The 23,643-nt window shown below is 39.4% G+C and overlaps 1 protein-coding gene across 8 annotated transcripts in view; it reads right to left on the bottom strand.

Moving 5' to 3' along the window:
• Positions 1–23,643, bottom strand: part of SYNE1 (spectrin repeat containing nuclear envelope protein 1) — a 317,660-nt gene that overhangs the window by 96,076 nt on the left and 197,941 nt on the right. For 6 of the 8 annotated variants that reach the window (XM_044422636.1, XM_044422576.1, XM_044422595.1 and 3 more), the window contains 18 exons: positions 22,670–22,795; positions 21,596–21,757; positions 19,158–19,352; positions 18,180–18,353; positions 15,133–15,324; positions 13,465–13,599; positions 12,024–12,130; positions 11,031–11,187; positions 10,638–10,769; positions 10,256–10,411; positions 9,135–9,344; positions 7,861–7,962; positions 6,912–7,031; positions 4,362–4,562; positions 2,975–3,148; positions 2,307–2,438; positions 1,005–1,201; positions 279–411 (listed from right to left, as the gene is read on the bottom strand). In XM_044422636.1, coding sequence (XP_044278571.1) covers positions 279–411; positions 1,005–1,201; positions 2,307–2,438; positions 2,975–3,148; positions 4,362–4,562; positions 6,912–7,031; positions 7,861–7,962; positions 9,135–9,344; positions 10,256–10,411; positions 10,638–10,769; positions 11,031–11,187; positions 12,024–12,130; positions 13,465–13,599; positions 15,133–15,324; positions 18,180–18,353; positions 19,158–19,352; positions 21,596–21,757; positions 22,670–22,795 — 2,805 coding nt within the window. The remainder of the gene's footprint in view (positions 1–278; positions 412–1,004; positions 1,202–2,306; positions 2,439–2,974; positions 3,149–4,361; positions 4,563–6,911; positions 7,032–7,860; positions 7,963–9,134; positions 9,345–10,255; positions 10,412–10,637; positions 10,770–11,030; positions 11,188–12,023; positions 12,131–13,464; positions 13,600–15,132; positions 15,325–18,179; positions 18,354–19,157; positions 19,353–21,595; positions 21,758–22,669; positions 22,796–23,643) is intronic. The other 2 variants (XM_044422586.1, XM_044422604.1) reach the window with 1 other exon arrangement.

Here is a 23,643-nt window from a genome sequence, read left to right as displayed (position 1 = left end):
TGAACATGCCTTTAACACTGCTATATTTTATACTGTGCTAACTAAAGTAGAACAAGACCGCAGTAAGAATCCTACATGAAAATGTTCTATTAACGGGGACTGTTCCATATTCCACTTTTCCTATTTTCCAAACATAGTAGTTTTGGAAAAGCTGCTCTCTTCTTAAATAGAAATGTAAATCAATCAATCTGCTGATGAAACAAATGACATAGGGTTGTGGTGGAGACCCCAGTGAGCAACCAGAATCAGAAATCGCTTAGATTCTTATTGAGACCTACCAAAAATGCATTCAAATGATCTCGGACCATTTCCAGTTCTTGAGGGACTGTAACTGATTGCTGGGTCCAAAACTCCAGACGATCCATTGCTGACTGGAGCCAATGAATTAGCTCAGTTGACTCACTCTGATATCTATGAGAAGGATACAGCCACATTTCACAACAGACCTCAAATTCCAGTTATTCAGTTAGATGTCATTGTACAAAAATAACTTTATGTAATGATTTTTCTCAAAACAGCTTAAACATATGCATTTCTTGGCATAAAAGGACATCCTTCTCAGTCCATCTCAGCTTCTACTGTCTGCTGATGGATGCAACTTATCATGATTACATCTCTAATTTGCAGCATTGTATTTAAAAATACAATGGTAAGTCTTTCCCAGAATATGGGGTCCGTGAACTCTGGCTTCGAAAGCTGATGCTTAACATGGCCTGTTAGTACACAGGATGTGCAGCCAATGTTATTGCAGTGATCCAAAGAATGAGGCTGGAAGAGCATGCACATCAGTAAATAATCACCCACAAATGTTTGCAGCAGGAACTAATATTAGACACGTATCTCCGTATCTGCAACTAATGCTTTTAGTAAATATTCGTAACGGATGGCACCAGAAGCAAAACTAGCCACTCTGGGAAAAATATACTTAATTTAGGCAACACTGTCCTTTTGAATTAATTAATTTCCTGGGAACGCTTATCTCTTTTTGGTTTAATAAGCCATACCTTGTCCAGTGTTTAAGTATGGTTTCCAGTCTATGAAGTTCCTTGGTAACTTTGCTGGTATTATTTAACCAATGCTCCCCTAGCAGGTTTAGCTGAGTTTCCAGTTCAGAACAGCTGACAGAGAACAGTAGCCTTTTCCCGTCATCTAACACTTGGTAAAGTTTGGCCTGGTACTCAGTAAGGCTGGATTTCAGATGCTGTGGTGACAAACAACAGAAAGACAGAGATGTGGCTCTCCAATAATCACTTTAGGTTATAATATAGGATAACATTTCACAAATGCTTTTATGATAATTAAAACATTCACTTATGAGATTTATGCATGTTATTACAAGACAATTCTGAGGGGATCACCAAGATTCTTATTCATATATGCACAAAAATATGCACATATATATTATGTATACAAGGCTCAAATTGTGTACAGAGCTTTATAAGACATTACATTTTCTTTAGCAAATTTGGTAAAGAAGCAAGCAGAAAATGGTTCTGATGTTCCATTCTTGGGTAATAATTCAGACAGATATGCCTAGGGGCTTGTTCATCCTCAAGGAAAAAGTTCTCCTCTGATCAGACATTCTTTCCTATTTGCATAAATCACCATTATATCATGTTGTTCTTACATTACCTTTATATCCCTACAGTTTTCCTCATGCAAGGAACTCAAGATAGCAAGATTCTCTTTTTCTCTCTTTTATTCTCACAAAAACCAACCTGTAAGGCTGAAAATAAGCGACCATTCCATTTGGACATCCTTATAACCCAGGATTCTTGTAAGTAAGCAGGGTGATATTGTCAAATGGATAAGCCATGTTTGTTGCTTTAGCTATTTTTTTGTTAAGTTTTTCTGGTTTCTAAGATTTGTACTTTACTAACATCAGATGTTTTGTTTTACTGCTTCTCATGAACTGCCCAGGGGACTTTGGAATTAATAATAATAACTAAACTTTAGGAAAGGTGCTTCAACCTTTCTGAATGGGGAAATGCCACAAAAGCAAGAAGCCACCAAACAATCTGCTGGTGAGAAAAGTGGGAATGGCCAGCTGGGCAAATCCCAGAGGGCTGATGCGTAGTTTAGAGAGTGACAAATTTCAATCCTGGGTCTGAGGTGTTACACCCCTGAGATACTGTACATACTTGACCTGATCCAGCACAGTTCTTCTGCTTTTAGTTGCTGCTGGGGAGGGAAGTAACTCACTGTACAGTATATGAAAGAATATGGATAGTGTGTAACATCCAAGAAACTAATAATGCTTTGCACTGCATAATAAAAAAGCAGGAATTAAAACATAAACAAGGTACCTGGTAAAGGGCAATTCGATCTGCAAGCCTCTCCTCAGACTCTTCTACCAAACCAACATTTGGGATACTAGTTTCAACTGTTTCCAGCTGCCTCACAACTTCCTGATAATCACCTTCCAAATGCGTCCAAGTCTGCAAAAGATACGTGTGTGTACAGGCTGAATTGGTTCCTCAGGAGTTTCCAAATTCATTTCCAAAGGAGAACTGCATAGAGCGGAACTGACTGAAACAGAACATCTCATGCATGCAGCAAACATCTGGTCCCTTTTCATTATGTTATATAAAATAAACCCTACTTTAATAAAATAAACATTACACATTTTTCAGGGAAAATCTACACAGCCCTGAGGTCAGGGGGAACTTTATAGTGCAGTGTATGGTTGACTAAAGCAAAATAAGCCTTTTGAAATACAATGTAAATACGTAAGTGGCTAATATTTAACTTGACAGTGTTTAATAAAGAAAGGATTGAGCACCGCTGCATTCTGTACCACCTGCGGCAAAAAGATTGTTGCCTGGTATAGTTCCACAATGGTTATTTTATACATGCTTCTGTTTAACTTTTTGTTAGCCCTCATACTACTGAAGCCTTTTATTCTAATGAAAAATTGAATGGCATATTCTTAAGAATTACATATTTTTTTTAAAAAAAGGAAAGATGTTCCTACCTCAAGAATATATTCCAGCTCCACTCCACGCTTGTGAGCCTGCTTTAACACTGCAGAGGCTTCTGTCATCAGTTCTGTGTGGAACTGAGTTTCCCTTAGAAGAGCAAAGCTGCTTATCTTCCTGAAAAGGGTTTCTGTCAGGATCACGTGTGATTCCAGTCCCTGAAAATATTCCTGTGAGATTTTAAGAATTGAAAGGAAGCATCATTATTTGTCAGCAAATTGAATCTAGTTACTAAACTTAAATGCATTCTTTTGAAAAGTTCAAATGTGATCATATACTGACAGAGGGGTGGGTAACATGCAGCTGCAGATGGCTTCCCATCTTTTTCAAGCCCTGACTTCCATAAGTCACTGCTCTTGAATGTCAGTGGAGTGTTGGTGGTGTCACTAGCAAAATGTCAGACATTTGCTTTAAAACAAAGTGCTTTAGGATGGCATACAAGAGTGTGCATTCCTAGGATTCATGGGGGTCCCCATACATAGCCACACACCATATTTTAAAGTAGAAATGTGGATGTTTTGAAACTGCCATGTTGATGTCCAAATCTGGCGGCAATTTAGTGGCTTTGATTTTGGTAGCAGGGGTCTAGACCCAAGAGGGTTACAGGATTCAGAAACTGGCCTCTGAAATTGACTGCCACCTGTGGCGCAGATGATACATGCATGCTATTGGGACTTGATGCACATACTAACAAAAGTGCTCCAAATGTCCTACCCTTGGTATCCATGCTTAGCTGTTCTAAATTCAAGGTGTCCATTAATGGAGTCAATCCATTAATGCAGTCAAGTTGTAAACATGTCAACTTCTAAACTGCCTACCATTGCTTAGCCTGCATTTATATTCAATGTATACTCTGAGCAGAACAGACACTGCTGGCAAATTTATTGATTTGTGTCTTTATCAATTGGAAAAAGTAATGACTCAAATACTGACTAGCAATGTTGATTTCTATACTTTTGAGTATTTAGTTATAGAGTACTGTTTCACTTTGAACCCAAGTCAGAAACCAAAAACCTTAGCATCTTTAAAGAGTAATGTGCACAAGCCAGCAGTAACAAAATAAGTATTTTAAAAAGATTATACAAATTAAGATTAATGCAAATGTAGATACATCTTTTTTTGAAATATTACTAGGAACTTCAGTTGTTACTGCACTGGAGAATTCCAGAATTTTATCATGTTAAAGGTAACAGAAAACATAATTCAGTTTTTCCCATCCTGCACATTTACTTTCAAGTTATACCAAATGACACCAAATCACATCAGAACGACTGATCTGAAGAAGAGGGCAGTTAACAAGAACCAAACCAAATAAAACATGACAGTAATGGATAAACATCTTTGCAATAAATTAAATACTGGAATTCTAAGTGTGATTTGTACCTTGTGCTTGTCAAGAAGTGTCTGGACTTCCTCTTTGGAGGAAACACTCATTTTCTTATCAACTACCATCTTTTCTTTACCAGTTTCGATCAGGTCAGCCAGATCCTGCAGTGCTTGCTCATACTGGCCCTTAAGTGCCAGATTTTGGTTCAGTCCGCTACGCCGTGATCCTATGATCATTATCAACTCATCATACATATCCTGGCATGTGAAAGAAGAAAGAGTCACAATCTTTTTTCCAGTCACACGGAGAAACCCATGCAAAGAATAAAGAATTAGATCTGATCCATCCATTCTACCAACATTGCTATTTTGTAAATTAGCTGGGCCCTTTATAAGACATCCTTTAGCAAAGGTTTCTAGGCACTTCACAAAAAGTAAAACAAGGAGGAAAAGAGGAAACAAATGCACTTAACTGGAAATGAGCTCATTTGATAATGGTCTAGATGTTCTAAAATTGTTCTTTTTAATAAGAGAAGCGTATGAATATTACTGAAAGACGAATTGTCTGCACTAGCTGTGATACAAAGTCATTTGCATCACGTCCTCCATTTTAAAAAACAAATGAAAAGTGGCCTTGAGAGCTCAACACTTTGAATGGAACAATGATTGGGTGGGTGCGGGGGGGGGGGAGGACTGCTTGTCCTTTGCCCATTGGGCTTTTCTTCCCTCAAAACTGTCTCCCAAATTGTTCCCCACCCCCCATAAAGGAAAAAGTTAGGAACCAATCTAAAGAAAAATACATGCAGATGATTGCCATGTGTACCTGCTTCACCGTAACAGGGTGCAATAGGCCCTGCTACAAGTTGCACTCTTGGGCTCCACACAGAACACCTGTATTGTTGCATGCATAGCATCGACTTTAAAGATGCTTCGTGTCACATAGGTAACCATGCCCTCCATCTGTGACCCACAGACTGTTCCAAAAACCTTGGCTAGGCTGTATTGTAGACTACTTGTGCTCTATTTTCCAGAAAGCCCCATATTGAATTCAGCAAACTTGTCAGCATCTTATAAATGATGAGCCTTGAACGTATTGGGCAGCTGAGTTAAGTTATCAAAACAGTCCACTAAATATAAGTATAGTGAAAATTCTAAAAATTCCAATTGACTGCAAAGAGACTTCTGCATGGGTATCTTCCCAGGGCAAAGGTCAATGTTCAGGGGTAGAGCATGGATCTGCATGGAAAGCGCCGGCCTAACCCAGGGAAAAAACCTTATCTTGGCTTTTTGTATTGAGGAGATGGAGTGTGTTTGTGGGGGGGGGGGGGGCATACTTCAATGAATTCTTACAGTTACTGGATGGTGGAAAGCCGGTGCTAACAGGATATAAAAAACTGACATAAAATCAGACCTATACCCAGCTTATCCTTTTATGCTGTCGGTCAATACCTTATAGACATATTTCTTGTATCTGACTCCTGCATCAATAGGACTTAAGGGTTAGGGTTAGGATTAGGGTTATGTAGAAAGAAATGGCTGTCTAATAATGTATATATAACCATTCTACAGATCTAGAGTTGCTGGTGGAAGAACTCTCAGAAACACTATTATCTTTGAGAAACCATGGAGGACAGAGAAAGTGCCATATGACTAGAGAAGGGCTAATTTTGTCCATATTTCAAGAAAGAAAAAGAAAAGAAGAACCTAGAAACTACACACTAGTCAGTCTGACATAAATACCTGGGAAAATTCTGGAGCAGATTATAAAGTAGTTGGTTGGCAAACACCCTGAAAACAATTACTAGAAGCCAACATGGATTACTTAAGAACAAATCCTGCCAGACTAATCTTATTTCATTTTATTTTTTTGTGATTGGGTGACCTCCCTGGTGGACTGTGGGAATGCTGTAGACATAAACTATCTTGCCTTCAGCAAATCTCTTGACAAAGTGCCCTATGATATCCTGATTAGCAAACCAGCTGAGTGGGATAGCTAATACCCTGGAAGACAGAAACAAGATCAAAATGATCTTGATAGGTTGGAGAGCTGGGCTGAAAGCAAAATAATTAAATTCAATTGGGACAAATACCATGTTTTGCACTCAGGAAAAAGAAATCAAATGCATTGCTATAAGATGAGGAATACTTGGTTCAACAATACTGCAAGGAAGGCAACAAGGATGATCCAGGGACTGGAAACAAAGTCCTATGAAAGAACTGGGCATGTTTAGCCTTGAGAAAAGAAGACTGAAGAAATATATGATAGCATTCTTCAAAATACCTGAAGCGTTATCACAAAGGTGGGAGGGCAGGATCTCTTCTCCATGATTCCAGAGTGCAGGACAGAAAATAAGTGCTCACATAAAAGGAAGCCAGATTTTGAATGGACATGAAGAAGAAATTCCTGACTATTAGAGCAGAATGACATTGAAACCTAGGAAGGTTGTGGGCTAGTTGCAGCTGGACAGTCATCTGAGAGGGCTCATTTATCTTGGAGTCCTGCACTAAGCAGGTGGTTGGATCCAATGACCCTTTAGCCATTTCCAATTTTACTATTCTATCATTTGGAGAATGATTTTAAAGCATTATTTTTAATGGGTTCCTTACCTGAAGCTTAGACAACTCTTGCATGGTAGGTTGGTCAATCTGCAATTTATCCCCACGTTTCTTTAATTCACTGATTCCTGTATCTAGTTCTTTGAGTGCATCTTCAGCTTGCTGAATAGCCTATATAAGGATACATTGTAACATTTAACTCTAGTGTCATAACTAGCCTACACTTCAGTGATGCTTGATGTCAGAGATGGCACATCAACACAGGTGCTAAAATTGCTCTGAATAATCTTTGGCATTTATGGTAGATAAATAGAGCTGTGGTTTCCAAGCTATGCTCTAGGAAACGCTTGGGACCATCAGCAACATGATCAGTAACAAAAGACAAGCTTTCCTTAAAATAGTTAGCTCACTGGTCTAACACAAGACCAGTGAGCTAACTTGTGGTATTCACAAGAATACTTAGCTGCATTCACAGGAATGCTCTGCTTATTCATGAAAGGAAATGACAAGGCATCTCAGGCCAACGTATGTAAACTGCATGCACACACCTGAGGATATAATCTAGAATTCACTGCAATATATAGAAATCTCTGAAAATGTATGAGGCTTAAAAACTATTAAAACAGGAACCAAAACCTAGAAGAAAATTATTAAACTATATAAAGGTTACAAAGGGCTCCTCTGCCCTCAGTAACAGCATGTAGCCAACCTTGATTGCCTACACATTGTTATGGTCCTTCCACGTTCCCTACTTTCTCCATGCCAGGCTCTGATTGCTTGACGAATAATTAAGGAGAAAATAACAGAAGCAAAGAGAACAGTGAGAGTAAAGTATTATCACAGAGGCTGGATATATTGCTGAGAGGAAGTAGCAGCAAAGGGGTGTTTGGGGATATGAAGGAGTGCTACAAATTGAATAAAGCATGCTATAAGAAGATTGGCTATCCCCGTATTATACCATTTCTTATTTCCAAGCTCTGTGTTAGAAAGATGGCTGTACCTGCATTTGCTCTTTTTCGGGACGTTCAACTGCTTCAGCTAGTTTCTGCAGGGCAATGTACTTGTTATCAGCCAGAGATGTAAACATCAGCTTCAGATCATTCTGTCAGAAAGAGAAAATTGCATGCAAGATTTAAATTGGCAGAATGTTAGTCAACTGTAATCTTAAGTATTCAAACATCAATTCAAGCAGTTCACCAGAGGCTTTTTTTACCAGAGCCAACACCTTTACTTGAGCTTGTTAAGAAATAGCAGTGGAAGCATATATTGAATGACTAACAGGATCCAGCCTGAGCATGGGCATTGACAGTCCATGCAGATCATTAAGCTATGCATGTATGTACACAAACCAGTGTGCAGATACTGACAAAACAGAATAGGTGCAAACATTCTACTAGTCAAAGGGAAACAAAAGGGAAAATATTTTATCAATCCTGGTATGTAGCTCTGTGTTAACCTCTATATGTAAGATACGCGAATGTGGAAGACACAATTTATTTTTACTCACATGTAGGTTAGGGTCTGATGTGGGTTAAACATGTCACCTATCATATGATGCTATATAATATGGCTATGATGCTTCTGTATGGAAGAGTCATCTCTAGACTTGCTAATATAAGGACCATCACTTTTTCTTTACTTCTAATCCTCATTTGACAAGAGACCAAGGGTTTCTGTTTACTGACACAGTCTGATTTAAATAACTGCTGGCTTCTATGTTTTCAAAGAGGGACTTGCTTGCTTATTTGTCCCACTATACACTGGGGCAAGTGGTGCACTGGGCATGCCCCCAAGCACTATAACATATGGTAATCCGGGAATCTAAGATCGAGGAATCAATCAGCAGAGTTTTTATCTACTTTCCCCCTCTCTCTTTTAATTGAGCCTGAAGAAGGAAGGGTTCTGTGAAACTCCAAGCTAACTTACTGCTTTGTAATATTTATTGGTCTTATTAAAAATGTTGGTAGGATCCAAGTTTAGTTATTTTATCATAACTAACTTAATTCCTACTAATTTCATTAAATCTACATGAAGTATAATTAAATACGGATCCTACCTTTTATGTTACTGATACTGTTTAAAAAAGCCATGAATCAAAATTCCTGTCTTTAAATTTGTCTTTGAGGCAGTAAAAGTTTTGCCTAAAATATTTATAACGTAAACTCCTGATTGAATTATAGAATCTAAAAATATAACTGGAATGCGTATCTTTCAAACAGCTAAGTGTTGTGGTGAAAAATGAGAGCAGTCACTAAGAAAAAGTGAAAAATTTACCTGGAAACTCAATATAAGTTGAAGCCTCTCTTTCATCTGTTGACATCTTTGGTTTATCAATGTCTCCAGTAATATTAGCCTCCTTAGCAAACAATCCAAGGTGTCTTCTATAACATTTCTATTTTCAGCACTCTCAGGAAACATATTAGAAAACAAATTCTTGTTCTTATCCATTTTTTCTGTCATCTCCTTGATATCTTTAGCAAGAGTCTGGAATATAAATAAAACAGCACTTGCTTGTAAGATTAAGTACCCTGTAAGATGGTAGAATGCCAATCACACTGACAATGTTGATAATATTCTTGTTTCTTCACAAAACTTTTTTCATGCATCACACTAGCAAAATGTGAGAGCATCAGTATTTCTTGCTTGGAGGCACATTTGTCTAGTTCCAGTGGTCCCAGGTGCTGATGGCATTGCAGTGATATACAGATTTACTGGGGAGTGAGTCCCATTGCCTTTGCTTCTGAGAAAACATGCATAAGATTGCACTGGTAATGTGCAGGGGACTATAAATATGCACAGAGTTTGTTCATGTTTAGCCAGGATTCATTCAATGGCCTTTGGCTTGTCACTCACTTTAGCAGAAGAATGTCTGCAAAGACTGCCTTATGCATGGGGAAGCTTGCAGAAAAGCATAAACATTAAGGTATGAATGCAGAGGGTTTACTGAAGTGAGTTAATGAGTGTAGAGAGTTTTAAGAAGGTATACTATCTTGGTCAGACTTTCCATGTATTGCCACTGATTTCTGAAATGTTTTATTGTTTCCCTAGCAAAATTAGCCAAAGTAACAGGACATAACTGGTAGTGAAAACCTCTCTTTTGTGCATATGTTACAGGATGACTGGCTGTCTCAGCAGCAAGTGGCACTCTGCAATGGCAGCTCTGGCCTCCTTTTTGCAGGCTGGCTTGCATGAGAATTTTCTTTGTTTTTTTTTTTATATAAAAAATTACTAAAGTGTGTAGAATTCTTCCTAGAAAGGTGAGAAAGACTTTGGAAATTTTGAAATAACTGATGTAGGAGAAATTGATAGCTTAATTCATCTGGGCCTTGTGTTGCGTAGTGGAACATGTAGAAAGATACAGAGAAGCCTCCTGATTATCAGAAAGATACACTTACTTCCTGATTATAGAGACCGGTTTCTGTCACTTCAGGTAATAAGGCTGTGGCAACCAACAAGCGTTCTTCTACACCATCCAGCCAGGATGAGGTGGCTGAAATGCCACTGTACAACTTCTGCTCAAAGTGCAGGTTTTCTTTCTCTGGACCTCCACCCTAAAAAGGCATCCAAAGAAAATCAGGCAAGTTTTTTTCTTAAGTACAGATATATTGGGTGGGGGTGGGGGAGAAGGGCGACAGGGAGGGAAAGAGAGAGAGAGAATATCTTTATCTAATTCCTAAGAATCAAAGGAAGGACACTTTAAGTGAAGAAAGACTTGGATCATCTTACAATGCCATATTACAAGATTCTTTGAAAAATGAACATAATAAATTATTATACCTTGAAAAACATTTCTTCAAAAGTGTCATTTAAGCCAACCAATAAAGATGTAACTGATGGTTTTTCTTGAGTCAGCCCCTCCTGCTTGTGGAGTGGTAGGCCAGAAACAAGTCTGTTTGGTCTACTGTAGACCTGTGAAGAGCAGTGGGGAAGGATTAGCACAGTGATTACAGTATTTCAGTTATGTCAGAAATGTAAATGAGATATTAAATATATAGGGAATGGAATAATGCATAACTTGGGCACAGATTGTCTTCTTTTTGAAATCACACTTTATGCTAATGACATTATTGCATTGCAAAAACTTTAGCAAGTTTTTTTTTTCATTTATAGATTGCCAGATCTGTTTTGTTAGTTTATTTGTTTGGGTTTTTTTTTTGAAAGGGTACTTACTGGCTGCTCCTGTTCTTGTTCCAGAGCATTCTGCAAAAGTCTGTGTTTAATGCTGAACTCCTGATGAAGACTTTCCCACTTCATTTTCATTTGATCTTCCACTGATGGTTTCTCTCCCTCAAAGCTGAGCTCCTGTGTTAAGACATCTGCCTTCTTGCTGTGATGGAAAATACAGATATGAACTAGCAATCCTGGATTGGAATTACCTGGGTATACTTGTGACTCTACTCTAAATGTTTATATTTTGATGTTCACAGTAATGCTAGCATCTCATAGGGGAAGGCAACATCCTAGGCCACTAAGATCATGCAAAATAGAGTGGAAGCATGGAAAGTACGCTGAGGTACAAATTCTCACAAACCAGTGCATCTGCTACCCAGTTGTGAATTCCTTCTGCAATACTTTCACTGGGCTGTAACAAGAGCCCTAACCCTGGCCTAGAGAAATTAGCAAAGCTCATTACTGACTGAAAGAACTGCATTTTATATTGATGGGTAGGATTTTTGGGATACCAGATTGAATAATTTATGGTTTAATTCTAAACAGTTCAAACCTTTAAAAAAATAAGAAGCAGCAGATATTAATATATACTGCTATGATTTTAGCTGCATTATATTTGTTTTACGGTTTATTTAGGAATACTAATCGGGGGCATTGCATTTGAAGGAAAATCTGTGGAAGCAGCTCAAACAATTAAACTATATTTTGAGAAGTGTATCTCTTTCTGACCAAGCCAACTTGCTTGCAGGCTAGTTTCACTTTCTGTTAATTATTCCACCAGGCTATTTTTTAAAATTAAACATACAGATAAAAATGCTATTTCAAGCTTGCAAGGGCAAAACCTTGAATGTATTCTGCCTCTCTCATTTTAAAAGTTAACTTTCCCAGATTTTCTTTGCAATGGAACACAAATAATGCCATAAAGTAAGCATGCATAAGCAAGATCACAGAAGACAGTGCTGCAGAGCCAAAACAAAATGTATCAAACGACACCTTGGACAAGGATTATCTGGAGTAGATTGCTGGGTTAGAATTTCCTCCCCACGACTTGCCACTGAGCGAAGTAGACTCTTCTGCTCTGCTAGCTCCTTCTCTAGCTCCTAAAAATTATCAAGAGGATTGTGTTAACAACAAGATACTTTTTTTAAATAATAGATACATAATTGCTAGAAGTCATTTTAGTCAGACAAGAGAACCAATGCCTTGATTCTTTTTGTCTACAGAGGATCACTGAGAGACCCAAAAGAAACATGATTCAGGCACATCCCCTCTTTTTTTTTTTTAAATCAGCATTCTGATTAGATAGGACTCAAACCACATATGACTTTACATGGGGTTTTTTCGTACCAGAGAGTGGCAAATGTCCTGCTCCTTTTCCTGAATGAACCACTTTTCCCTGTGCTATATTCTTGAACAAAACCATCAGATACTAAGCATCAACTGCATGGAATAAACATGTGTGGTGAGGTTGTGCTCCAGCCATGCCCATTCCATGAGTTTCTGCAGCTTTCAGCAGGTGAGAGCCTTCTGAATCACTACATGATGCGGCACCATGGAAGATCAGGAGTCTCCATTTTGTGGAGTTCTATAGATACACAAGGCTTTCCTCTTCAAAACGTCACTTTTGTAAGTGGAGGATGATAGAAACCTCTGAGGACTAGAGAGCTCCCCCCTCACACCTGTTGAACACCTGGAAAGGGCTATAGGCAGGTGAAGGGATTTCAGAACATTGCAATTTTGTGTGTTGCCTGTATGTTCAGACATCAGTTCATGGAGTAGCTCACAACATGACTGCAGAAGGATCGCTCCATTCTCCACATTTTGGCTTGCTGTCCTCTAGCTAAGTTTGACTTACACCCTCTAGCATCTCTGCACCTAATTACTCCCAAGCATGAGCAGGGGGTCCAGAGGAGCAGATGCTGGAATGCCAAACAATAAATCACTGGGGGCTTTACACAATGAAAACTGGCCCAGCTGCCTCAAGCTGGAGCACTCCTTATGGACAATTTTCATGGGAAATTTCTGAGATGCTGCTTTGGAATTTGAGCATGTGGTCTGAGTACAGATGGTGCAGGATTGAAGCCTGGGGAGTCCAGGTGCTGCTGCAAGACAATTTAGAGCTGGGAGGACAACATGGGATGACTCTTGTTGTTTCTTTGGTGACTGGAGCATTATTGAAAAGTGATTCTGAGTCACATGCAAGCTTCCCTGCTGCAGATGTCCATGCTGTATGCATAGACACAGGGCAGCAGAAGGCTAGAAATGCTGTATGATGTTGGGGCATGAATAAGGGCACAGTCTTCCATCCTCTTAGTCTTACTTTAGTCTATGGCACAATCCTGAACACCATTCTATGCAGATACACAGTTGAAACCAATGGTTCCTAAGTGCATTTAAAGAGATTCGGGATTTGAATTAAGTATGGCACACTCACTCTCTGTCTCTGTAGGCTGCTTTGCTGTTGCTGTGAACGGGCTAACCTTGCCTGGGCTAGCCATTCTTGGACACTGGGACTTTGAGAGCTGACTAAATCTGCTTCATACTCCTCCTTTTCCTGCAGAGCTCCCTGCTTTTAATGAAGGGAAAAAAGAGGGGATAAAAACATAATATGAATTTAGGAAACAGGATTAACACTTTCAGGTTTAGAACCTTCCACTTCTTAAACTGTCCAGATTATAACCTGTTACGTCTAAGGAAAGTCTACCCTCATGGCATTCCTCTCGAACAGCATCTCATTTAGCACACCAGGTAGCCATAGATCATGGCAGGATAAGAGTGTAAACACAGGCAGAGTGACCCAGTTTAAACGACTTGCTGGCAATATTTCCTTAAGCAGACGTAGAAGCCCAGGCCTCCTAGATCCTGGTCCAAACACACTAACTACTACACCGTAGTGACACATCTGCTTCTGCCTTGTACAGTGTGCCAATTATTTGCTCTAGAAGCCTTTGCATCTTGCAGGACTACTGTACCAACCTGTACAATAGATTATCTTGCAAATATATACCCAAAATGAAAGAACAATTGGTCTTTCACATTTTGCCCCAGGTAATGCTGAATGAGTACTTAGTATTATGGATACTTAGTATTAGAAAACAGAATTCAGGGCCAAATAACTGTACAGTGTGGACATATGTGTTGTTTAGTTCTGCACATACTAACGTAGTATTTGCCAAAAAAGCCTATGTTGAATTTTAGGACTCTGTCCCAAGCAGCAGGCCATGATTTTGCCTAGGAAGGGTGTTTCTGAGCTTCCTCCTGGTTTTGTTTTGTTTTTTTGGCATCTCCCTTACTACATGGAGCCAAGGCCAACTTCAGAAATATCCTTGGATATGTTGCAAGAAGTGCTGAAACAAAACCAAACCAAAACAGAACAGAACAGAACAAATGAGGTGGGGGAAGGGAGCACACAGTGAATCCATTACATTAGTACCCAATGGATATTTCTAGATTACAGCTGCACTTACTGCTAAGGGAAAGATAGAGAATGTTTACATTAAGCAGGAATGAGCACAGCACATATTACACTATTCTTACTCTCTAAAATAAAGATATGCACCCTTCCTCAGCTAATGGAAGCACAGATCTCCCTAGATCTCTCTTACCAAATAGACGAAGAGTTGCTGCAGAGAGGTAAAATATTATCTGTCTCATATTTCTGTCTAGTAGAAGATCAGAGACCTCAATTACCTGATTAGAAGTAATCTGTGACTATATTTGACACATATTTAAAAACAGTGATGGCTTTTCTTTTCTCTTTTGGCTAAGGATCCAGTATTCTACAATTGGAATATAAATGAAGAATACAGGCCCTGATGAAGCAGTTTATTATTTATTAATTGTAAATATGGCAAAACATGTTGAAAAAGGCAAAACAAATATAGGTTTCCCCAGACTGTATCCTCCAAATAGCAATAATGAGAAATTTGAGCAAGAAAGCATGGGAACTAAACTGTACCCTGGCCAGGCAATTTAATCAATTCATACTTGGTTACCATGGCAGCCTTCATCTCCACTTTGGTTTTCCCAACCACCACACTACAAGAGAGAAAAATGCAAACCCAACTGCCCCCTTTAAAGCCAATCAGACGGAGCGTCTTACTTGGATGTTGATCTGCTTCTCGTGGAGAACTCTCTGCAGCTCCAAAAGGCTTCCCTTCAGTGTTCGGAGCTTTACTGCTAGCTGCTCAGCCTCGTCCCTGGTGTGAGCTTTTCCTTCCATGAGGAGGTTCTCATTGTGTACCGACAACTCAGACAATGCCACTACCTTCTGCTCAATTTCCACAAGCATATTCTGAAGCAGCAGAAACAAGGAGGCAAATTCATACATCCTGAGGGATCCGCCACTGTCTTAGCCTCTTCCAGGCTAAGGGCAAGCCAAATTTGCATTGCTGCCCACTCTGGTATTCTCCAGATTCCTCAGAAATGTGCTTCCAAAAGTTTGCATTTCCTTGACGTCTAGAACTTACTTTTACTTACACAAGACATCCACCTAAGGTTACCTTTTCTGAGAACAAGAATGCTTTAGTACCACAGACATTTTTTGTGATGTTCAGATGCTTAAAGACTATTCTATTCTTTTAGTGCAGCAATATCCCAGAAACTATGATAGTCCAGATAATAATTAGCAGATCACACTCAATTATGGCTGCTCTTTTCTTCTTTTGCCACTTCTGCTGAGTGAATTCAGGCAGATCCCCTTTTCTGCCCTTCTCTCCCTCCCCTCCCTCTCCCCCATCGCTCTGGATGTATTGATAAGCTTCTCTTCTCACTGTAGATCTTTCTGATTGGTGCAGGGATGCCCTAAGATCCTCCACTTAATCTTCTTTCGTCTAGAGAGCGACTTAAAGTGACAAATCTCTGGCATGTTTATTTTGAAATGCCATTAAGTACTTATACACAATACCAAAAAGGTGAGTATATTTTGCCACTGACAAGTTTAAAGGCTTGAATTTATTTTCCCTCAGCAATTTAATCCAAGATCAAATAATTCAGAGGCAGGAAACGAAGAAACTGAAGGATGGACAAATCAAACTTCTATAAGATTACAAGATAGAAGTATTTGCTGTAAATTATGATTTTTTAGTGTTTGCATGAAAATACTGACCACAGATTAGCAGGGTCTCTAAAATTGTGCAGTGAGGGACTGAGAAAGGATTCAATAAGCAAATCAATTACAATTTTGTGGAGGATTAAAAGTTTTCAGTGTATGGACTGCTACTCATAGCTTATATCAACAACTTCACTTATAACAGCCCTGTGCCTCATCTTCCCTTGTGTAAATCAGACTTCAATGAAGGATTAAACAGTTCATTTCAGACAGTTCATTTCAGACATAACATTAACTCATGTTGTAGTGCTAAATGAACAAGCAGACCTGCAGCTTGAACTCTCAAGACTCCCCACCCTTCAATTTTCCCCTCCAGCACAGAATGAAGATAACAGAAAAATGCACTTTCCTTTTAAAGCTAACTAGGGTTTATTATGGGTCTGAAAGGAACTCAGTATAAAATGGTTTATTAACAAGCCAGGATCATAAACCACCTTTTGATCCTGGCTTGTTTTATTATACCCTGGGTACACACACAAGCCATGGCATTCTTCCTCTCCTCTCCTCTCCTCTCCTCTCCTCTCCTCTCCAAGCAGACCAGGGAAAAGGCTTTCTATCTAAAAGGCTTTATTATGTTAAAACTGACCCATAGTACAAAAGAAGAACATTGCAAAAGAAACAAGCAAAGTTAGAATATTGGCCATTAGGGAAATACAGCTTAATGATAAGAAGTTGATTCCAAGCTGAAGATTCCAAGGTGGGTCCTCCCGTTTCCGGGTCCATTGATGGAATCATTTGACATTTCTACCTGGTCCAGCCTCTTATCCTGATACCAAATGCTCAGATTAATGATGTTAATGATGTGCTCACTGAAGTTTTCCACTGAATTTGAAACTCTTTGGGATTGCCTGGCTTATCTCCACTGGCCTGCAAAGTCCACTGCAGATTCTGGCCCCTCCTCTACATCTGACTCAGAATCTGTATGCACAAACTTTGAAGGCTCTTCTGTTGGAGGAATAAGTCTAATCCTTACAGCACTTGCAATAGCATACAGATCCTCTCTCCTTGTGACTATATTATTACCTGTATTAGGATCGCAAGGGAAAGGAATTGTGTGGCAGCAAGGCTCAAGGCACCTCTGGGGCCCACAACTAGAGCATCATGTATCTGCATGCAGCCCCCAGGCCCGGGTTGCTGCACACCTGTTTTAAACTGCCATTTTTTTCAGACAAAAGGATAACTTTTGGATAGCCAGAAAGGGTAAGTGGCTTTGCCAATCTCTAATCATTTCCTTGTGACTCTGCCAGAAGAGGACAGTGGAGGGGTGGTATCCAAGCCCAAAGCTCATGTCTTGCCCTTCACGGGCTAATGCCACATCTAAACCAAGTATCTTTGGGGTGTGCTGCCATCAGTTCTTGGGAATGTGTTGCTGTTGATATGCTGATGATATGAGGCTCTATTTTTCCCCTTTTCATCATTTTCAGATGAGGCTGTGGATATACTAAACTGGTGCCTAGCTGAAACAGCACACTGGATGATGACTAATAAAATGAAGCTCAATCAAGACAAGACTGCATTAACCATTTTGTATACTGCAGACCTCATGATCTCAAGATCTAGACTAAGTTTTGAACTTTTCTGTTGCTTTCCTCAACTCTTCCTATTATGACATCTAGGTTGAATTCTCCTCATTCAGATTTTGAGTAGTTTATTCAGGGACTCGGGCAGCTATCTTTGTTTTGTACATTTAATAAACTCAAAATATTTTCTGCCTATTAATATATAATGACTTTAAACAGTAATGTTGTGGTCATAAATCCCTATGGCTAAACATTTAGACTGTGTCTAATTTGTAGGTACCTAATTTAACTAATGGTTGGTTTAGACACCATTCACCCCGCAGGCTGTAGCAAACTACCAGTGCTGGGCAGGTAGTTATGCACAATGCTTCATGCATTGCACCCATAAAAGTCACCTTTTAAATGTTTTGCTTGCTGCATGTACCACTACGCATAACATGAGCCAGTTCTACAGCCTGGAGTCAGTAAAGTCTAAGCTAGTGAAGGAGAAATTATATTTAAGCAGGAAGACCATTTCACCTGGCAGTCAATCAGCTGTGAATCCATATCCATGGGTTCCTCAGTGGCAACCAACGCAGTGTCTAGAGTGGCTTTTGTATTCAGTAGCCAATGGTCAAGTTCATCTACCTCAGAACGATATCTCTGTAGAGCTTGCTCTTGCCGCTGTTCTTCTAGTTGCTCATTGAGCTTCTCCTAGTAATCAGATACCATCATTTGCAACCCATTGTGTGGCAAAGAGCCAAACTCCTGATAACATATATCCACTTTCTGATAATAGTCATATGTTAATCATATAGCAGAAAGTAGTTTATGAAAGGAAGGAAGAGCACACTGTAAGGCTAAAACAGACATTGTTGTAATGTGCCATCAAGTCATCTCCAACTTAGGGCAACTCTATGAAGGAACACCCTCCAAAATGTCATATCCTTGGCAGAACTGCTCAGCTCTTGCAAACTCAAGGCTATGGCTTCCTTTATGGAACAGAGTCATCCCATATTTGGAAAACATATATATTCAATTTAGTTAAGCCTGTAATGATTGTAATATTTTGATCAGGATTTCTGTTAACAAAACAATGTGTGACAAACAATGAGACACTGAAAAATGCAATTAAATAAATTGCACTTAAGACTCACTTTCAAGCTGAGGAATTGGCAAAACAACAAATGAGATAGCAGCTTAGTAAGAAAGTGTCATCAAATTGATATAAAACATAGCCAGCCATCTAAAAGTGGTGAACCAAAATGAAATGGGGAACCCACAAGTGCTCTCAATTCCTATGACTAAGCAAAAGAAATGCATGGATTCCTAGAAAGACCATAAAACAGGGATAGACTGGTTCCCTACAACTCCCATAAAACCTCACCTGCAGTTATTGGTCAGAGGTCTTTACGTTGCCATCCCTGCCATAAAAGGCCCTGAACCATTTGCATGTGTTTGGAATGTCCTTATCAGATACCCTCCTTGGATGAAAAAATCCTTTCATCATCCTCATACCTCAAGCAGCTGCTGTTTCCCTGAAGCTTTCATTTTAATTGTGGCCATCCTTTCGGCTAACACAGTGAGTGTGGACTGCAAAGCTAACTGATCAGCAGCGTCTGTGTCCAGTGGTTCGGATACCAGCTCTTCTGCTAATGAGGTTTGCAGCTCGCAGATTTCATCCTGAAGCATCAGAATTTCATCTATCAGTGCCTGGCGAAAACAGGACAAGCTTGGGTTTGGTATTGAAATCAAAGTTTTGCTCTTTTAATTTTACTGTTGTATGTGTATCTTTTAAACTTTTGTTTACTTTTAGGTTTTGTCAACTGCCCAGAGAGCAGTGGCTATTGAATGTTATAAATTAAATAAAGTGAATTAAATAAATGATAAAGAAAAAAAATAAAATAAAGAAAACTATATATGACAAGACAGTGATGCCCAACTGGTACCAGTGCTGTTACCTCTCTGGCGCAAGATTAAGACTTTCTTCTCTCAGGTATTTGACAACATAGGATGAGATTTTATTCAGGTCTTGAATTTTCTGGTGTTTGATTGTTTTAAATGTGTGTGTCTCTCTATGTTTATATGTCTATATATATTTATATATACAGGTATAGATAAATATACACACACAGCTTTTATAATTCATTTTGAGAGTTGGAACTTTGTAAAATACCCAGAGAGTTCAGCTTTTGGGCAGCGTAGAAAAGTAAACAATTACATGAATAAAGCCTTGCATAAGCTTTGCTGAGTCACCACGTTAATTACAAGCAGTATTTACAAACAGGACCTAGAAAAATGTGTGTGATATCATATTCCACATCCAACATAATGAGTATTCTGTAGAATTGAATAAAATCTTTCCTGATTTAAACATCACTGTACATAATTAAATTAAATTAAATTGGTCAACTCGAGATTTACTTAAACAGCCTTGTAAGTATGGCACTAGAGAATTAATTGGCCAGTTGAGGAGAAGGGGGACTAGACATCTTATGCCTGTCCCTTTTTTGTTCTTCCTTCCTCCAGATTGCTCCTGGCAGCCTTAGAAGCTTACTCTGCTGCTGTTTTATGCCAGGTCAGTCCAAAATAAGATCCCATCCATGATTTAATAATGGAAGAGAGGGCTGACCTTGCATGTGTTATGGAGACCTGGGTGGGAATATAGTGAAGGGTTAATCTGTTCCAGGTATGCCCACCTGGGTACTCAGTGCAGGACCATCATCAACTTGAAGGCCAGAAAGGGGAGGGGTCATTATATCACCTCCACTCTATACCTGTCCATTTTCAGTGCTGATCTTGAGTATTTGAATTTTGTGTGGGGTACTAGGGATAGTTTAGGGATTCTGCTGCTGTACTGCTCACCCCAATATGCTCCAGACATCCTGTCTCAGCTGACAGAGGTGGTCTTGGATCTGATGTTGAATATCCCTAGAATGATAGTTCTGGGAGATCTCAACTTCCATGCCAAGGGTGCTGATTCCAGGGTGGCTCAGGACTTCACGGCTGTTATGACAACCATGGGTCTGTCTCATCATGTTATTGGCCTAACACTCATAGAATATATTATTGATTTGGTTCTCTCACTATGGGTGGGGAACAGTGATCTGAATGTGGAGGAATTAACACCCCAGCCTACCCCATTGTCATGGCTGGACATTGCCTACTGAGGTTTAGGCTCTCGGCGGCCTTTCCCCTCTGTAAGTGTGGGAGACCTATTGAAATGGTCCACCCATAAAGGTTAATGCATTCCAATGGATTACTTTAATGATACTGCTCATACAGCCAATTCACCTCTGAGCAATGTCACACTAAGACTAAAATAAAAGAGTTTATTAATAGGTGTTTCTATGTGATATTTAAAAAATAGTAATTTTTAATCTAAAAGAACTAAATAAAATGGGACTTAAGTTAGACTAAGTCATCACATTGATTTCAGTGATCCTAAAGATAAGGCAGAGAACAACCCTACAGTGCCTGGGGCAAGTCCTGCTGAAGATAAGTGCAAGCCCTTTCTCAGCCATAGGCACTGCTATCACCTTTGGAGGGGATTACTAAGCTTTGATCCTTTTCTTCTCTTTTACAGCTCTCATGAAAAGATGGACATCAGCTACTTCTTAAGGTTAAAAATTCTACCCCAGAGAGCATGCATGCTTTGCACTTTCATAAAACTGTTGCATATAAAAGGTTTGAAATCATACCCTATCCAACCGAGTTCGGAAAAGGCCAAAACAAAACCAAGTATCTAATTGACACTCTGTCTTTAAAAATAAAAACAACAACCAGCTTTTCCCTAATTGCAACTACAGTAGATAGTGGAAAAATTCTATGGCAACTGTAAAATTTTTATTTTCAATGCATTTTTAAGACACTGCTACGCCATGCATTTGTATTTGAAAATCAAAGGTCTGCAATTGGTCAAAAAGCAAGGAATTAAAATAGTAACTTATTTTTACCTGATGTTCAGCCATCTGGCTCTCCGGACTCTTGCCGGCCTCCAGAGTCTCATTTAACTTCAACTCAGCAGCTTCCATTTTTGTGGATATTGACTGGAGGGAATCTTGGTATTTTTGCTGCCGTTCAAGGGCCTCATACAGGGTGCGCTGCTTTTCACTAATCTACAGGAAAAACAAACTGTAAGTAAATAGTCAGCCATTTTAAACAGGTGCATCTGTGCAAGTGGATCCATGTTCACACATGATACATTTGCTCAACACCACCTCATTTTCCACTCTGAGAAAGCTGGCATGAGAGAGACTATACTCGTGCCACAGTTTGTTCACAAATGTCACTTCTAAGGAAATGGATATTGCCAAAATATGTCAGACAGCTGCCAAACTTACAGATATAATTGAAGAGTTTCACCCATATGAAAAGGAATCCTGGCTAAGCTATGATCTTCAATCCAAACCAGATTTTCTGACATTATATGTCTATTTTGTTACTCTATATCTATTCAATATATAGATATAGCATGGATTCCCAGCAGATTAGGTTGCTTACAGCTGTCATCAGGCACATCCTTTACTATCCCTACATCACCCTTGACATCTCACTGAATAGCCTACGTGTGAACTAACAGGGAGCTTGCTTGCTTATTTATTATAGGTATTTTGTACCACTCCTCAATCATATTTCCGGGGCAGTTTACAAGAAAGCATATAATAATGCAATTGCTAATACAAACAAAGCATAATAAAGTTACAAGATCATGTTGCTTGGGGAAATAAAAAGGTCTTTGTGTTACACTAAAAAATAACAGGGCAGATGTTAGGTCTACCTCTCTGGGGAGATTTTTCCACAGGTGGGGTGCTACCACCCAGAAAGAAGTTTTTCTGGTAGTTATGCACCACAACTCAGATAGAAACTATCCACTGAGGATCTTGTAGCTGAGCTGCTGGCACACATGTGGTTTTCAAACTCTCTTGGATGATTTATGACTTTACAAAATCTCTGCTCTGACATGATCACCAAAATCAAATGTGCACATATTAAAACATCTCTTCTCTTCTCTTCAGCAAAGGACTCACCACATTCTTTAGTGTTTCCCAAGAATGCTGCAAATCATCCAGTCTGGTGCTGGGGGCCAACTCTAACACTGGTTCACAGGATTCCTGACTGGATGAGGTGCTGGGTTGAACCTTGGAGGCTTCTGTCTGCAAGTGTTCAGCAGATAAGGTGTGATAATAAGCAATGTCATAAGCAATGAGCATGAAGCACAACAGAGCACTTTCAAAAGAGGATGTAGCATGTCTTTGCAACTTCAGTATATTTTACTTTAGTGCTGCTGCTATACTGCTTAGCTTTTTTGGGTATCAAGCGTCACAATAAAATTATTTCATGTCTGTGTCTATTAGTTTGAAGGATGTACTTGGGCGCATTTTGAATTCAAGAGTTGTCGATTTGCTAGCCTTTGATCTACCATTTAAAATTGTCCTCATGAGTTTTCAGTTCAGAATATGTAGGAAGGCATTCAAAACCTCCATGGAGTTTCAGACAGATATGTTTTGGAGGGCCATCCTAAGGAGCTGATCTTCTACAGCAAGAAAGTTTTGAGTCTGAAGCCCTCTGTTTTGGGGAGGAATGACACCAAAGATCTCAACCTGCTTGCACTCACTAGACTTGGATGTAGCTCGGTGACTTGAGAATCCAAAGTGGGCCAATTTTGGCAGGGGTGGGGGTTGTAGCTTTCACTTTTAAAGCAGACTGCAATTTGCATATGCATTTTAATGGACATAAATGTGCATACCACGCAGTTGCAAATCCTGCTTGTATTTTTGCACTTTTTGGCTTTAATAAATACACAAACTGTGGCCCACATAAAAGGGGAAGACTATGTCCTGGCTTGACTTGCACTGGAGTGTCTGCGACTGATGAGTCATAAACTGAGAGGTCAAGCTAGGCAAATCTGCCAAATTCCTTGCACATTCCTTCCCCATTTATCCTGAGCTTTGGCTGGAAGGATAAGGGCAACAATGAGGTGTGTTCACCTCTTGTTCCTACA

Source organism: Varanus komodoensis, unplaced genomic scaffold (assembly GCF_004798865.1).
Source record: "Varanus komodoensis strain SLA01 unplaced genomic scaffold, ASM479886v1 scaffold1, whole genome shotgun sequence".
NCBI classification, from domain to species: Eukaryota; Metazoa; Chordata; class Lepidosauria; order Squamata; family Varanidae; genus Varanus; species Varanus komodoensis.
The sequence above is the reverse complement of the archived record's forward strand: the minus strand, read 5'-3'. Positions and strand labels throughout refer to the sequence as shown.